We start from the raw sequence: 18,038 nt of genomic DNA, 5'->3' as shown, positions 1-18,038 counted from the left end.
TCGTCTGTAGTTGCCTTCAGTGCCTCTCTGTTTAAACTGTGTCAGAACTTTATTTATTTATTTATTTATTTATTTATTTATTTATTTGAGAGCGACAGACACAGAGAAAAAGACAGATAGAGGGAGAGAGAGAGAATGGGCGCGCCAGGGCTTACAGCCACTGCAAACAAACTCCAGACGCGTGCGCCCCCCTTGTGCATCCGGCTAACGAGGGACCTGGGGAACTGAGCCTCGAACTGGGGTCCATAGGCTTCACAGGTGAGCGCTTAACCGCTAAGCCATCTCTCCAGCCCAAAACTTTAACAGTGATCTATGAAAAAAAAAAAAAAAGTGATGCACCTAAACCACTGGAATTTAGAATCTCCTTGAAGTCTAATCTCCTATAAATCTTTTCTAGTTTATGTTAAATCAATTCTACTGGTAATCTACTGATTTATTTTAATAACAATTGGGGACTATACCGGTACCTTTCTCGTTGCTCTGACCAAGTCCCTAGCAAGGAGTCATTTAAGAAAGTAAGGGGTTATTCCAGCTTACCATTCTAGGTCATGGTCCATCATGGCGGGAAGGCAGGGCAGTCGGTGCTTGAGTCCAGTGGTCACGTTCAGTCCACAGAAGAAAGTAGAGTGTTGAGTGCTGCTGCTCAGCCACTCACCTCCCCTTTTTACACAGTTCAGGACCCCAGCCCAGTGAATGGTGCCACAGTTAAGGTGAGTCTTCCCATCTCAATTAGCCTCATCAAACCCTCCCAGGCAGGCCCAAAGGTTAACATTGCGTAGGTAATCCCTCGGACCTGATTCTTTGCCCTGCCAAATTGACAATCAATATAAGCCAGAAAAAAAGCTATACTCTAAAATGGGAGAATAAAGACTAGGATCACAAAAAAAATGAGCTGTCAGGTAGCCAGCATGGCATGCTTCTAGAACCCTAACAACTTGGGAGGGTAAAGCAAGAATCCTTTAATAATCCTCAAGTTTAAGGTCAGCTCAGGCAACATAGCCAGGAATCCTCAAAAGCAAGCATCAAACAAACAAACAAACATAAGGTTGACATATAATGAGACATATAATGAGATAGGAGAAGAAGGTCCCAAAGACACAGAATAAAGGTCTGGTCATTGTAAAGAGAAGTGCTCACCTAGAGATGGGTGTGAATTGAGAAAGTTGTACCTGTAAGGACCCCTATCTTGGTCTTGGGAGCTCCAGAGGAGTGTCTGTGAAGATATGACCATGCATGTGCTTGCACATGACGTGCAGGAAAATGAAAGCTCTGCTTTCTGGCATTCTCTGGGTTCCAGTGCGAGTGTGGTGTTGGGACCAGGATAGAAGTTGACATTGACCTGCAGAGAAAGATAAGGCAGGGGTGAAGTATATGAAGGGCATTGCAAATTCTTTACTCCTAGCTGCCTCACATCTTAGTCAGCAACAGGCAGTCTGAGGGCTCCTGTGAGGTGGCAGGGAGATTCATGAGGAGTTGTGGTTCATCAGTAAGAAGTGCACTCCTGTAATTTGGTCCTTTGTCAAGTGACTAGCTCCTCCATTCTTACACATCTTCTTCTCATCTTGGTGACTACCCCATGCATCTGTATGTTCTCTAGAATTTCTGGCATGACAAATATCAGGGGCTGGAGAGATAGCTTAGCATTTAAGGTGCTTAGCTGGACAGCATAAGGACTTATTTTTGACTTCCCAGATCCCATATATGCCAGACACACAAGATGATGCATGTGCAAGGTAACAAATGACCACAGGGTAGCACATGCATCTTGAGTTCCGTTGCAGTGGCTGGAGGTCATGATGAACAAATTCTCTCTCTCTCTCATAAAAAATAATAATAAAAAAAAACCTTATTTCAACTTGTGGTATGAGTGGTATGTTCAGTTTTATACCTTTGCAGACATCTGAAGAAGGTTGCTTTTATCACATATCCTAAGTTAGACTTAGATTTTCTAGTTATAGTACATGATAACCAACAGTAGTCATCAATAGTGTGTTGCATTGCTTCTCTCTTTTTCTCTCAGGAGGACCAAACTTTACATGACTTGAATCTGTACTTCATGAAAGTCTCTGCTAGGTGTAAAGGCATGTGAGTCTCCCTCAAAGTCATACAGATCAGTTATTCGGGCTCAGACAGTTGACAAAAGGGAAGCTGGACTTGAAGGTACCCTTTCAGTCTCCCTTTCCTTCTCTCCCCTTTTCTCTTCATCTACTCCCCACTCATTCCCCCTGCGTTCCTGAGTCATTAGTGAGATAGTATGCTAAAAGTAGATGTGCAATTGGCACACAAGAACTTTTTCCTACCCTCTTGTAGTCAGCTCCACGTTGCTGGGATGAACATCCAACCCAACATAGTTTATGGGAGGAAGGGATTTATTTCAGCATAGAAATCCAGGGGAAGTTCCCTTGATGGCAGAAGAACCTGGCTCCATTTCATAAATCCAAGCACAGAGAAGACAAACAAACAAAAAACTAACAGTCAGCAATCACTAAGATCAAGCAAGCAAGCACAGCCAGAGCTCAAAACTGCTCTTCTCACATCTTCAGTCTGGAATTCAGATCCACCCCAGTGACATACCCCTCTGCTGGGGTCTGCCTCCTAGAGGCTGGCATTGCAAGTTCAATTTTAATAAAACAGGGTCTCATGTAATCCATACTAACTTTGGCCTTGAACTCAAACTCCTTATATAACCAGTGATGGCCTGAACTTTGGATCCTCTTGCCTCCACCTCAGAAGTGTTGGGATTACAGACATGTGCCACCATGGTTTTTGCAGTGCTGGGGATAAATCCCAGGGCCTCATAAATGCTAAGCAAACACTCTGCCAACAAAGCCCGCCCCCAGCTCAGGGCTGCAGGTTTTTTATTAGTCATGGACATACTCAGTATGTAAATAGCTCTTGTTGGTACCATCCTTACCCTTATCCCTGACCCCCTCTAAAGGGAGACTCTTCATTGGGGTGACAGTTATCCCCAAGATGATTGTGGGACATGCATTGTGGGAGCAGCCATCAGTTATGGGGAAGAGGCGATGTCTTTGTGTGTAATGTCCCAACTTGTGGCTCTAACAATTTCTGCCCCTCCATGAAATTCCCTGAGCCATGTTGGGTTCATTTTAGGTCTACTTCAGTGATGGGCTCTTAGGAACGTCTGGATTTCTGGATCTCTGTAGGAGTTGAGTGTCCTCACTGTCTACCTCCTTCACCTTTGTGCTGATACCAGGTTTGCAGAGAAAGCAGCACTTGCTAATTTCCCCACTTCCTCTATGGTTTCAGCTGGGGCCCTGGTGAGGTACAGTGGACTGTGTCTCTCCTCAGGTCCTGCTTCCATATGAAAAAGAGAAGCAGATTCTCCAATGGAGAGGAAGGTTGGCACAGATTAAATGGGATAACCCTTATTAGTTTAGAGAAAATTTAATTTGTGTAGGCCTTCTTGTAGCAAGATTGTTAGGAGCTTGATATTGGAGAATAAACTTGTTATCTGGATATGATTCTGACTTGTTTCCCAGTTCCTGATATGGGTTTCTTTCTACTGAGCAGATCTTTTAGCCAATCCAAGAGCAGTTGGTTACCCACCATGGCTGTGTGCCATAATTGCACTTGTGTGAAAATCATGTCAGGTTGTTTGCTTCTGAGTAGCCTAGACTTTGAGTTTCTTGGACAACAATTTGTCATTTTACCCTATAGCTCATGTAGCACCTTCTAGCACTAGACAGGCTAACTGTCTGGGGACTGGCTCCCTTCCAGATTCCAGCCAGGTTTCTCCGTGATCCAAATTGATAACCTATGATGTTTTCAGCAGTAGAGGTTTACCCTTAATCTCTGGTGGGTAATCAAGTGCTCTGACAGAAGTCTATCTTCTTTTGGGAAACCTGTGGGTCTTTCTGATGAATATTTTATTGTGACTTTGCAGTTGGAATTAGCACTGTCTATGAACACCAAGAGCTTCCCAGGCAGTTTGTTGTACAATAGAAGCAGAGTTTTGCCTGTGGATACTGCTCAGGGTTAGCAAGTCATCTCTTTTGTGTTTCTTTTTGGCATCTTTTCCTTAAAGGCAAAACACCATCAATTCCCAATTTGGAGTGATCCCTGGTATTCCTGTGGAAGACCCAGCAACGGTGTCATCCTCTCTCACGGTTCTTATATGATGCCACATTACCAAGTGAACTTCAGGGCAGGTTTATGACTTGGTAGTGGAAGACAAAAGTCAGTCACTTTGGACTTGTGGTGGAGTCAGTATAATGCTTTGAGTGGAAATATGTGCATGAATCCCCCCATAGCATATACTTAGTAGGTGCTAAATGACTCTAGTGATGACTCCAAAGAATGAACATTGCGGGGCATGCACAAAGAGGCTCTCTATAAGACTGAGGGGTCCTTCTTTAGTTTAACTTGGAGTCTAGATTTGATTAAAAGAAATAAGCCACTTAAATTACATTGCATTGGTGTAATTATGGCAATTCAAAAGATATAGGTGGATATAAATTATTAGTCCATATTGTATAGACTCACCTATTAATTGTATTATTTTCCCTTTTATGAGGAATCAGTGGAAAGTGGCTAGAAACTTTTATATAAAATTGAAAAAACAAAACATAACAAGAAATCAGGGCTGTGGAGAGATTGCTCAGTGGTTACGGTGATTGCCTGAAAGGCCGAGTGAACTGGGTTCGATTCCCCAGTACCCACATAAACCAGATACAGCTGGAGTTCACTTGTAGTGGCTAGAGGCCTAGCATGCCTACTCTTAGTCTCTTTCTCTGTGTGTCTCTCTACTTGCAAATAAATAAAAATATTAAAAAAGAAAGAAAAGAAAAAAAGAAGTTCACTTGCTTTATAAATAGAAAATCATTTTATATTACCCAATAAAAAGAAGGTTTTCTCTCTGTTTTTCTATGTCTCCGGGCATTAAAAACCAAAATGCTCTGGATTATCTTCTCTTGTTCTGTTCTCAGTGCTCTGTAATTGTGTGCCAAGGCAAATCCCATTATTTTTTAAATCACTTAATGTTGCAAAACAATTGGCTAAACCCCATGTGGAGTGCCCCATGGGTCATCTCTAGCCATTTACTTCTGTTAATAAAATTAAAATAAGTGGGGGAAATATACAGATGCTTTCAAATTGGTTTTCCAATGATGGTGTCTATGTGAATGAAAAACAAGGCAACTCCTAGGAACTCCATAAATCCAAATGCCTGGTTACCATGTGCGAGTCATAGGAGTTGGGAATAAAGATTTGACATATATTTTTATTTTGAGATGCCATGCTAATTTACATCATTCAGCCCTTTCACTGCCAAACTGTAAAAGTCCATTAAGTGACTGAAAGGGAATCTACAAATTATCCACTGGCACTCCAGGCTGGAGTTCAGCACATACCCTGTTATTCCATCCGCCAGCAAGCTGCAAGATTCTATTAAACAGTAAGTGAGAAAATTATATTGCCTGCAAACTAATTGTGAAAAAGACTCTGAAATAAGTGATCAGAGCCCAGGACTTTCTGAAAAGCCGCCAGGAGTTATTATAAATTGTTCTATCACTTCTGTCAGCCTGATTTAGAAACCCTGAGCTTCCATGTGGATTTGACTCTCTGCAGCAGAACACACTCCCCAGCTACTGACGAAACCTGAAAAATGCCAGTCATGTCATCAGGAGCTGCTTCCCCACTCTATCCCCACTGTTCAGTCCCCAGTGCCTTCTAACAAATGAGTCCCAGAAAATAGCAAGCTATAACCCGTGAACACTCCATGTCTGCCATGAGAATCCTGTGCTGTGAACAGTAACCTCAGAGGCTCCTAAAGGATGGTCCAGGGTCATCCTTCCAGGAGTCCATGGTTGCCATAGGAAATAGTTTTATGCAGTTTCCACTTTTAGTGATTAGAAGGAAAACAAGTGCCCTGTGGAGAGACCATGGTCTAGCGGGAGGAACTTCTTTGAACCATTATCAGAGTAGACTTCACATTACAATTCGGGTGCTTGGGGTAGCACATTTGAATATGAGATGAATTTGTTTTTAATTGAATAGTAAAAGCTACAAGGGAGGTTGTTCAAGGGCAGAATCTCTACCTTCTAAGATGCATCAAAGGAGTCTTTGGGTGGTCACAGACAACAACATTGACTAAGGAACTCAATGGGAGAGCCCTTGAATTAGAGCTTTTCCTCTAGCAAGTAACTTATTTAGAGAAATGTTGATTTGTTTTCAAAATATAAACCAGAGTTACTCAGTGAAATCAAGGTTACACCCTATGTATCAAGACAACTTCATGGAAACTTTTTTTGTGTGTGTGAACAATGTTTCATTTACTGTAAACAATTAGTATTCACTTAAATTCAAGCTATATTATTCTTTTTTTTTTTTTGATGGGCATTACAGCACATGCCTTTATAATAGAGAGAATGAGAGAGAGAGGAAAGAAAGAAAAAGAATTGGCATACAAGGACATCAGCCACTGCAATCGAACTCCAGATGCATGCACTACCTTTTGCGCATGTATGACCTTGAACACTGTGTTACCTTGTGCATTTGGCTTATGTGGGACCTAGAAAGTGGAACATGAGTCCTTATACATTGCAGGCAAGTGCCTTAACTGATAAGCCATCTCTCTAGCTCAAGGTACATTATTCTTGAAAACACTTGGTACTATTATGTTCTCTTTCCTCCTAGAGTTAACCTTTATTTATGAAATTGGGTCTCATGTATTCTAATTAGGCCTTGAATTCACTATGTAGTTGAGGATGACCTTGAATGTCTGATCCTCCTAACTCTACCTCTAGAAGATTAGGATCATAAACTTATACCACTTGTCCAATTTTATGCAGTCCCGGATATTGACTCCAGAGCTTTGTGCATCATTGGCAGGTACTTCACCTACTAAGTTCTATATCTATTCCCACCATAGTGAAATTTTAAGAAGGGCCATTGTATTTTCTATAGATTTTGGAAGATCCCTTCACCCCAATGTAGTCAGCCATTTTTTACAGCATAGCTCACAGTCATTGAATTTCCTAAGTAGAATTACTGTTTGTGAGAATAGAGTATGTGTGCACGTGCCCCTGTGCTGAACCCAGAACTACAGGAGTTTCTGCTCAACTGCACTGATGGTGTAGCTGTCTTGGTTGTGATGGTGGCTTCCTCTATACCCTACACCAGTTGCCATACAACACTTCAGGCTCATTGGTAAGCACTGGGGATCCAGCAAAGGGGAAGGCAGAGCTCTTCATCAATAATTCATTAAAAATCCCCTGCCTTGAGCTGGGCGTGGTGGTGCATGCCTTTAATCCCAGCACTCGGGAGGCAGAGGTAGGAGAATTGCCGTGAGTTCGAGGCTACCCTGAGACTCCATAGTGAATTTCAGGTCATCCTGGGCTACAGAGAGACCCTACCTCAAAAAACCAAAAAAATCCCCTGCCTCTATATTTCATTGCTATTGGAAAATTATGGAATACAATGGTCAGAAAGCAAATTAGAAGATTTACTTTTGCTTGATTTATACACAGGGTCTTGGTATATATTCCAGGCTTGAATTTAAGGCAGTTCTCCTGCCTCAGCCTCCTGTGTGCTTGGATTACACATATGTGTGGGCATGCTTGTATTAGAATACTTCATTACGTAGAATGTGAAATCTTCACATAGCAATTTAGAAATTTCCCCTCTTCTTTTGAAGAAACTCAGAACTTCACATAGTTCTATATAGAAAAGTCACTAGTAGATAGAGTCACTGTGATTGTGTCCTGTAAATATTTTTCTACTATAGCTCCATGCCCGAGATCACTACTTTGTAAATAACGAGTGTTATAATGAGTGTAACTCTCTTCACACCATCTCCCTGTCCTGTGTGTATTTTCATACAGCACTCCCCTTTTGCTTTTATCTTGTTCATGTCAGAGTCTTTCTGTTTCTGCCAAAGCCAACAGACTTTCTTTTCCCATGCTCCTCTCTGGAAGTTTCTGCGTCCTGCTGGGTTATGCTTGCTAAGCGTTCTCATTTGTGATACATTTCTGTTTGTGACAAGCCTAATTTTCAAGGTTTTGAAAGGTTTCCCTACTGTACTTAACATTGTTTAATTGATCCTCTGGCTATCACTACAACACCTTATTGATGTCTGTAACAAAGATGCCCTTGAGATAACAAGAGAAAACTAAAGCATTTTAAGAATATACTTCTACTTGTACACATCTTTTGCATTGGAAATTTTCATACTACAGAAAACACAGTTCCTAAAATCTTGTTAGTACATATGTGCAAGTCTAATAGAATATGACCTTTCCTTGTAGAATGAGGCTAACCAAGGAGATAGGAGTCCTAAGAAATCTCTTTTTTTCCTTTTTTATTTTTTGTTAAAATGGTATGAGAAGTTTTCATAAATGATTGGAATGGAATTGGAGTTGAACATTGAGACTTGGAAATAATTTTCAGAAGAAAAGAGGGGCAGAAGTATGCTATTCTCAGAGGGGAGCCTTGAAGGACATGCAGCAAAAGAAAAAAAAGAGAATAAATCAAATTGGTTGCATGAGAGAGTTCATCTGAGGTAACAATTGAGATATTGCTGGAAAAGTAGATGAGAGTTAGAATGGAAGAGGACTTTGTTTGCTAGTCTAGTAGTTTAGATTGAATTCACAAGGACATGGAAGTTGTGTGCGTGTGCGTGTGCGTGTGTGTGTGTGTGTGTGTGTGTGTATACAGATGTGCATGGTGCTAGGCTGTACAAATGCTAAGCAGGCATCTACCACTGAGCTATATCCCCACAGTTAATTAATTAATTAATTAATTAATTATAGACAAGATCTCACTCTGTAATACAAACTGTCCTGGAACTCCCTGTATAATCTAGACTGGCCTCAGATTCATGTTGATTCTCCTTCAGCTTCCCAATTTATGAGATTCACAAGTATGAGCACCACCCCAGCTGAAATTTTAGCTTAGGTAAGAGACATGATGTCATCAGTCAGAAAATGCATGGATGCTGTACAACCTGTAATGTGGTGTGGCAAGTATAGTTTGGTGCTCAGGAGGTGATTACTCTATCTGTCCAGGAGTTAGCTGGTTTGTGCCTAATTAATTTCTAGAGAAGATGTACTTATCGAAGCCAGATGGTTTCATTGGTTGGTTGTTCAGACATTCCTCAGGAGTTTCCAGCAGTACTTGGGAAGATAGAGAATGAGAATGGCTGCTCCAGGGCCTCTAGCTGCTACAAATGAACTCTAGATGCATGTGCCACTTTATGAATTTGGTTTTATGTGGGTACAGGGAAATTGAACTCAGATTGTTAGGCTTTGCAGGCAAGTGACTTAACTGCTGAACCATTTTCCAGCCCCCATACTATTTTTTTACGCACAAAATCAAAACAAAGAACTTTGATGATTTTTTTTTTCTTTTTGTGCATTGTTCAGTTTTCCCCAAGAGAGACAACTGGAGAATTTCTTTTGAAACAAGTATGAAATTAAAAGATGTGATAACAAAATACTAAACCAATAGCAGTTGAACACAATGGTGCATGCCTGTAATCGTAGCTACTTGGGAATTTGTATGTCTGAAGCAGGAGGATTTCAAGTTAGAGGCCAGACTAGCTATGGAAGAAAAAACAGAAAAAAATAATTTTTAAGGGACTGGAGGGATTGTTTAGTGGGTAAGGCACTTGCCTGCAAAGCCTAAGTTCCCAAGTTTGATTCCCCAGGATCCACGTAAGCCAGATGCACCAGATGGCGCATGTGTCTGGAGTTCCTTTGCAGTGGCTGGAGGCCCTGGTGTGCCCATTCTCTTTCTTGCTTGTTCTCTCTTCTTGCTTAAATAAATAAACATCCTAATTAAAAAAAAAATTTAAGAAGAGATAAGGTAGATCAATAGATTGATAGGTGATAGATAGACGTATCGATAGAGGACAGATGAACGATTAGATGATAGATAGATAGATAGATAGATAGATAGATAGATAGATAGATAGATATGGATAGATGATAGATAGGGAGAACTGTGAGCAGTGCTCTTCTGATGCTGAATAAAGTTCCAGGATCAGTTGAAGGAAATGGTCCCAATTCACATTTCCTTTTTCTTAGCCCTGACCAAGCCAGTCTGGTTCATTGGCATTGTCATCAGTTTCCTCTCTGTGACATTTCTGAGAAGATGGCAGTGAATGTTTATACTAATGCAATTAATGTCATCTATTATCTAATCCCACATAGAAGTAGTTGTTTCTATTATTGCAGTTGTCTTGGATCAGAATGTTCATTTGGTCACTTGACTTTCTTCAAGATAATGTTCAGACATGTGTTTGAAAGTGTCATGCTTTCTTAGCCAATCTTCAATAGCTCCAAGTGGCTAGGTGTTCCTTCCCACTGGATCAGCAGTTGCTGAGTAGTTGAGTCTTTGAGCCATTCTGCAATCCACTAATGTGATATCTAATGAGGCGACATCAGTCTGCAGAAAGGTAGTCAATATAAATCAGTGTTTACAAAGTGTGATTAACTCTGAAATATTCCATCAATGCCGCGGTCCCAGACTGCCTCTATGCTAATTACTATAATCTGCTCCTATTTCAGGGGACTTGGATGGACCCTGGGTACCACCAATGCAGAGCAGCAAAATCGCAATTATACTCGGACTGTCTCTGATGACAATTTATGCATTTGGTGTGATGACCTCCCCCTTCCCAAGGGGGCAATAAACAGAATGCATTTTCATTAAGATACTAATGCACTTAATCACGAGGGGAAAGGGTTAGGAAGTAGTCAGAGACCTTCAAGCACCATGTGACAGAGCTGACTGTGAAGCGGGCTTTATTTTAAAGACAGCTTCTTTACAAGGCCACTGGCAGCAGAGGGAGCATCCCTCACACTTGCGCTAGGTCTAACTGAGAACCCCTGGAAGCGTTCGTGTTCTTCAGATGTATATAAGTCATTCCAGAGGTACCTACTACTGAACGTGATGTAGAGTCTGCTCTAAAAACATGATCTGTTTGCTCTTATCACATCTTCATGGGGCTGAATGGTTGGAATTTATTTAGCAAATTTTGCAATAAGCACCAGGGGGACGGTAATGACGATGTCATTAACACTACCTCTACTGTCCTCAGCATAGCAAGGAAGCATTTACCCAGCACATAACAGTCTTTAAGTCTCTGTGTGGTCAGTCTTGCTGCTAGAATCAAACTATACCATCCCTTCCCCTGCCCTCTAGGGGCTTACGATGGAGCCAAGGGTTAACTTTCTGACTATTTTGCATTGTGAGGTTCATGTGGTTCACTGTCAGAACAATGTGAAGTGAGAAGCACACACACACACACAAGTCAGGACTGAGAATGTAAGAGTCTGGTTGTGATGTTCATATTTTTATGAACATAATCGCCTTTGAAATTTCTTTAGGATGCCAGAAGGCTATATTCTGCATGGGTTGACTGTCCTCAATGGTCCTTTGTTCTTCTCCAAGCACATTAAACCCTGAATCTTTGGATACAAAAGAAATATTGTAACTTTAAACATAGCTTTTTGTTAGCATTTTAATTGCTTTTATTGTTTGTGTGTGTGTGTGTGTTTTCATGTATGCCTGCATTTTTTTATGTATGCATGTATGTTCCTCTGTATGAGTGGGTGAGAGCATAGGCATGTCCATGCCCTGGCGTGTGTGTGGAGGTTAGAGAACACCGTACACATCCAGCGTCTCCTGTCCAGCTCATCCGAAGTCATGTTGACCACTCTGGACTCTCGCAGTGCTGTTCCTTGCTGTGCTCAGCATGAGCTTCTGGGACGTTCTCCTGACTCGGCATCCTAGCTCCACGTCAGCATCGGAGTACAGGATTACACAGACCTGCCGTGGCTTCTGGATTTGCATGTGTGGTGTCAGAATCAAGCCCTGGAACTCCAGCTTGAGCGGTGCTTGCTTTATCCACTGAGCCATGTCCCCAGACACCCTATTTTTAGTGTCTTAGTATGTGGCCTTGGCTGGCCCAAACTCACTGTATACATCAGGCTAGATTAAAAATAGTAATTCTTCTGTCCCTGCCCCCCAAATGCTGCGGTCACCACCATATCAGGCTGAGCTGAACTTTCTGAAGAATCTCTTTGCATTATGCTTTGCTTCCTCTGGTGTACCAGCATACTCGGTGTCCTGACACTTGTCACCTTCCTTATGAATCTTATGAGACTTGGCAGGGGAGAAGACAGAGTAACACTGGCCAGTGTTCTTTGGGATGCTAGCACCTCCTGGAAACTGCCAATCTAACTACTTTTTTCTTTCAAACTCTGAATTTCAGGTAACATAGAGTACAGCTGCCCTGCCACGAATGAATGTGAGATCACGAAGCGCAGACGTAAATCCTGCCAGGCTTGCCGCTTCATGAAGTGTCTCAAAGTGGGCATGCTCAAGGAAGGTAAGTACGGTGCTGTTGCCCCAGGCTTTGCGTTAGGGGAGCAGGGGTGTGATGGGACAAATAATCCTACCAACTTTGGAGGAGCCGGAACAAGATGATGCAAGAGTAAGTACCCTGTACTGATGGATGAATACTCTTTCTACATGAGCTTTGACACTTGAGAATAACAGTTTAACATCCACCGAAAGGGAAAAGGTAGGACCTTCTGACGTGCGGCTAAATGCTCAGGTGGGCTGAGTGGTCATGGCCTTATGATCTTTACCACTGGCAGAAGGGACGAAGATGACGCACGGAGAGGCTGCTGACAATACGGTTTTGTTTTTCTTCTAATCACTGTGTTCAAAAATATCCCCCTCTCTTCTACCAATTTTGAGCTTATGTACTCTATCTTCTTCTAGTCCTATCTTTTGGTTGTACTTTCTATTTCAAAGTCCATGTGGTCTGCTGTTCAAATGGCTTCATTTGTTCTCGTCTGGGGGTAACTACAGCGCTGTAATAACAGTGAACATAGGTCGCATGCTGAACCACACGTTGCCTAACTTTACACAGTGAAAACGTGGTGGAGCCCAAGAGCAAGGCCGCCTAAGTGCGGGTGCTGTTCAACTACTCCACAGTAGACGAGGCCCTGCAGGGCTTGCAGTTTTCAGGGTGTCTGCCCGACTCTCTCAGCTTGGAGATAAAGTAAAACGTTCTTTTCTTGGAGAGACAAGCCCTGCCCTTGCAGTGTTTGTGTTGTGCCTGTCTGTCCATGCTGTGTTCTCTAGACATCACATATAACCGTGACACTTATTTCACTCTCTTCAAAAGTTCACCAAAGTTTAAATGAAGATAGTACTTTTATAAAACGGCCATGTGAAAATGAGGTAATGAAATTTTGAAGTTGAAATTGGTTTAATTCAATGAATTTGTTGTATCATAGAAAGGTTCTTTGTCCCCAGATTTATAATTTATGCATTTTTACTGGAGCTCCTCTAGTTTTTATAACTTCAAAGTGCATGGGGACACAGAGGGAAATTCATCAACTGGAACCAGGGTCTCAGTTGGATGGTGTTACTGGACACACATATTTTTACCTGTTTTTTTTTTTTTTTTTTTTCCTGTTCTAAAGATTTTACTCTGTACTGTGACATAGGAGGATGTGATAAACAGAATATGTTCAGGTACATGTAATTCTGGCCTTATTTTTCCATCCCTCATTTGTCTACGAGGAACAAATAACATCCCCTCTGGTATGTCTCACACTCAACTGTGGACTCCCCAATAAACATCTATGAACCAACAAACATAACTTTAAGGCATTACTAAAAGAAGTGTGTAACTGTTAATTTGTCATTGCTGCGACAAAATGCCCAGCCAGAGGCAGCTTACAGATGGAAGTGGTTCATTTCCAGCCTGCTGTTTCAAGAAGTTTCATCATGGTGAGGAAAACGTGGCAGGAGCAAGCCAGCAGCCACAGCAGTAGACAGCATGAGCTGGCTATGAGCTGAACTCACAAGTCTTGAGGCCCACCCCCCAGTGACACACCTCCTCCAGGAAGGCTTTCACTCCCAAAGGCACCCCCAGCTGGGGAGTCAGTATGAGACCTGATCACAAACACATGAGGTTAGGGGGTATTTCACATGCAAACCACCACAGTGACAAAGACCACTGTCATCAGATTAATGGAGGGAAAAACCATAAATCTAGTAATGTGATTCCATGTGTGTGATACCTATAGTGGAGAGGAGAGGCCCAGCAAGGAGGAAGCCTGGCGGGAGTAGACCTGACCTCTTGGGATGTGACAGCCATGGGGGGGGGAAAGTGAGGACGAGGAGCGCTTTCTGCTCTCTAGCCCTTAGCACTGTCCGCGTTGCTCACAGGCAACCAGCTTGTTGCTTACAACATGTCTGCACAAGTGCTACTGAAATTTTCTCCCATGTCGCATACTATTCTAGGGCCTAGTGACACAAAAGTTCCTTGGTTGCATATGCTAGGAGAAGCTCCCATGAAATTGTCCAAAGCTTTCTGTTTTTGTTTGTTTGTTTTTTAATAAAAGCAACATGTGAATAAAAAGTAACTACAATGGAACACACATTCCCTTTTAATTTTGGTAAAGGTGTTGAAGACTTTTCATTTTTTAATATAGTTTATCAAGTAGAAAGTTTGTATGGATCATCATGTGTTGGGACCATCATTTCCTCCTCCCTGCCCCATTCCACTGAGGGGCCCCCTCGGAGGTGTTGGTGGTGGTCATCATGGGGAGGTGGGCTATGAGATGGGAGTGCCACAGTCAGTCACTGTTGGGTGAGGGTCATGCCTCTGGATCTTCCCCTCACTTGCTTTTTGATGAAGAAGTCTTTGTAGCCACTGTTTTAAACCTGTAGCAGAGCAACATGCAAAAAAGTGATTCATGGTATAATATCTCTGAGTCTAAAAAATTAATCAAATAAACAAACTGAAAACACAATTAAGAATGCCATGATCAGTGATGGACAATTGAGTTTTGGTCTTGGCTATACCTATATTGCCATTTAGCTGTCAAGATTTAAGGTAAACTTATGCTCAAATAAGTTTAATGTAGAAAGATTTCAAACTCCATTAAGTTGAGAAATTATTATTATTTGTTGTTTTTCAAGGTAAAGTCTTGCTCTAGCCCAGGCAATTCACTATCTAGTCTCAGGGTAGCCTCAAACTCACAGCTATCCTTCTACCTCTGCCTACCAAGTGCTGGGATTAAAAGTATATGCCACCATGCCCGGTTTCAAATGAATGTTTTTAAGAAGACAATACATTCATTTAAATGCTATAAATATCTATCAGTAATGTGTGATAGTATCATGTTTTATTTTCAAACACTAAAAGCCATACAGACACACCTTCATTTCTAGATAGATAGTATTTTTTTTATTAGTTTCATTTTAATACTATAATTTACTCAACTGGTTGTCCTCAAGAGTTTAAGGATGAGCAAGCAGAAGTGTGTGTGTTTTTTTTTCTTTTCCCCAAATGTTTCTCCCTGTCACTTATCCCAAGAGTGGTCCCAAGGGTGGTGAGAGTGAATGAGAGGTGTGAGCTGTGTTTAATTAAACATTGTTGCTCAGAGTCCATCGGCTTGTGCTTATCTGTGATGCACACTTCCTCAGTCACTGTTATCCAGCCCTGAGAGGCTCTGTTTGCAAGAGAATTGCCGCTTTTGCTGATATGTTCAAACCATCATTTATTTCCTTGGCTTTACTTATGACCATTTAGATGGCAAAATATCAGTTCTTTAAGCTCCTCTCCTTCCTCCTCCCAACAAAAGATAGGATGGTGATGAGTCTATTTGGAATATTGTCTCTTTTTCTTCTTTCCACTTAAAAATACAGTGAAATATTGCTTTCTATCCTGCATATAAATACACAATTATGTTTGGCCATGTCTGTGGCTCAAGGCTTGCTCTCTGGGCCTGGAGAGACTGACACCACCTTAAACATATCTTTATGGATGTGCAGGGATTTCAGTCCCATGCAGCATGTCAGAGATCATGAAGTAGTAAATCTATTCAAATGTAAACCTGTTCAATTCAATTACCAGTCCATAATAAAATTTGCCGCTACAGCCCCCACGTTGACCACAGCAGCCCATACAGGCGATGGCACAGCAGGTCTGGAAATTGACAGACAAAATCTACTTAAACAAAAAACAACATTAGTTCTAGACTCTGAAATGAAATCAGATTTCAACAGCTTTGATGGGAACCTTCTTTCCTTTAATGGCACTTTTTATTCAGCTCACCAGGTGTATCGTAAAGTGCTGCCTGAAGAAATGAACAAGGTTTTCATTAAAAAGGAAGACTGTAGAAAAATGAGGCCTTTACTCTTTGGATACTGACTGGCATTTCTACTAATCAAGGCATATCCTGGTGAGAAGATATCTAACTAAGTGCAGGAGAGGGCATGCTAGGGAAGGTATGGTGTAAGTGGGTAAACTGAGTCACAGCCATAGATGCTTGTAAGTTTTGACTTCTTGTAAACCATTCATAAATATATCTGAATGATATAGGTTTGATTTTTAATATTAGAATTTTTGAATAAAACATTGGTCACCTGCAGAAGCAAAAACATAAAAGGATCTCAGGGCTTGATGGATGGCTTAATGGTTAAGGTACTTGCCTGCAAAGCCAAAGGGCCCAAGCTCAGTTCCCCAGTACCTATGTAAAGCCAGGTACACAAGACAGTATATGTATCTGGAGTTAATTTGAAGTAGCTAAAAACCCTGGAGTGCTCATTCTGTTTATCTCTTTCTCTATCTACATCTTTCTCTGTCTCAAATAAATAAAAACAAAACAAGCCAATCATTAAGTAAAAAGAATTTCAAACAATACTCGTGACATATAAAGCAGCAAAATGTCACTTCGTCACAAAATGTCACATCATCAGAGAGATTCAAGAAGTAAAACTGAGCAAATAGTAATTTATTTGAACCCAGGTGGTAGCACTGTTCGGCATTCTGAAAACATCCCTTTGTCCTTCTTGTGGCTTTGCTTTGCTGGTAAAAATCACAAATGATGGGCGTGCGTTATTTTTTCTCTGCATTGTACACACTGTATGTCAGAGACAACCCATCTATTACATGATATCTAGTCTCAACATTCCCTTTCCATTTTTTTAACTTATTGCTTATTTGAAGAAAGAAAACCAAGAACGAATCAACGTGTACCTATAAATCTGGTCATGATTTATTTTTATTTTCTTCTCTCTTCTTGGTTATTTAAAGGCTATTACAGGACAGACTGGCTTGCTTTTGGCTCTATTGATAGCAAACAGAGACATTTTTATGAAAGCCATAATTATCTGATGGAGGTGTGGAATCTGCCGAGCAGAGGCTTGACGGGTAGTGTGGCATTAGTAGGACACGGGGTTTCACTTGGACAGCCTTGGCAGCTTTTTTTTTGTCTTAGTGTTGCAAGTGAGCACGGGTTATTTACATACATGATATTCCCCAGCCAGGTCAGCATCCATGCAGAATATGAGAGAGTCAGGCCACACGGGTGTCCTGGCCTGCTCTTTTGTTCCCAGGCAATGTGATACTTTTCTACCTTAAGAAGTCCTAGAGCAGGCATGATGGGGCCTGCTATTTCCCTGCATTTGGAGGAGGAGGTAGAGAATCAGGAAGTTAATCAGTATTACCTCTCAGCAAGTTTGTGTCTAGCCTGGCATACCTGAGACCCTTTAAAAAAATTATAATGATATTCACAATAACAATTAAAATTAAATAAAAGAAAAATGACAAAAAGCAGCCCTGATACTAAAAATTTGTAATCTTCATTTTTGTCATCTATAAAAGGGTATAAATTATAATATTCACCAGAATATTAGGCATGGTGGCACATATCTTTAATCTCAGCATTCAGGAGGCAGAGGTAGGAGAATCACTGTGAGTTCAAGGCCACCCCAAGACTACATAGTGAATTCCAGGTCTTCCTGGACTAGAGTGAGACCGTACCTCAAAAAACCAGAACTGTGTAATAGGTATTCATGGGGTGACCTAGCGTGCTCTGGGCATAGGTCAGTAGTAGAGTTCTTGATTAAGATGTGCGAGCTAGATCATGGATTGCAAACACAGCACCACAAAAAATAAGAATAAAACAAAGATATTGCAGGTTAAGTATTTCCTACTCTCACCAGCAGTAGTCAAATGGGCTAGGTGGACCTGGAATTAGCCC

The 18,038-nt window shown here is 41.4% G+C and overlaps 1 protein-coding gene across 6 annotated transcripts in view; it reads left to right on the top strand.

Moving 5' to 3' along the window:
- The window catches only part of Esrrg (estrogen related receptor gamma), a 606,145-nt gene that overhangs the window by 436,435 nt on the left and 151,672 nt on the right, over positions 1-18,038 (top strand). For all 6 annotated transcript variants that reach the window (XM_045139537.1, XM_004671998.2, XM_045139528.1 and 3 more), the window contains one exon: positions 12,239-12,355. In XM_045139537.1, the coding sequence (XP_044995472.1) occupies positions 12,239-12,355 (117 nt within the window). The remainder of the gene's footprint in view (positions 1-12,238; positions 12,356-18,038) is intronic.

The sequence above is a fragment of the Jaculus jaculus genome, chromosome 1 (genome assembly GCF_020740685.1).
Source record: "Jaculus jaculus isolate mJacJac1 chromosome 1, mJacJac1.mat.Y.cur, whole genome shotgun sequence".
In the NCBI taxonomy this organism is placed as follows: domain Eukaryota; kingdom Metazoa; phylum Chordata; class Mammalia; order Rodentia; family Dipodidae; genus Jaculus; species Jaculus jaculus.
The sequence above is the reverse complement of the archived record's forward strand: the minus strand, read 5'-3'. Positions and strand labels throughout refer to the sequence as shown.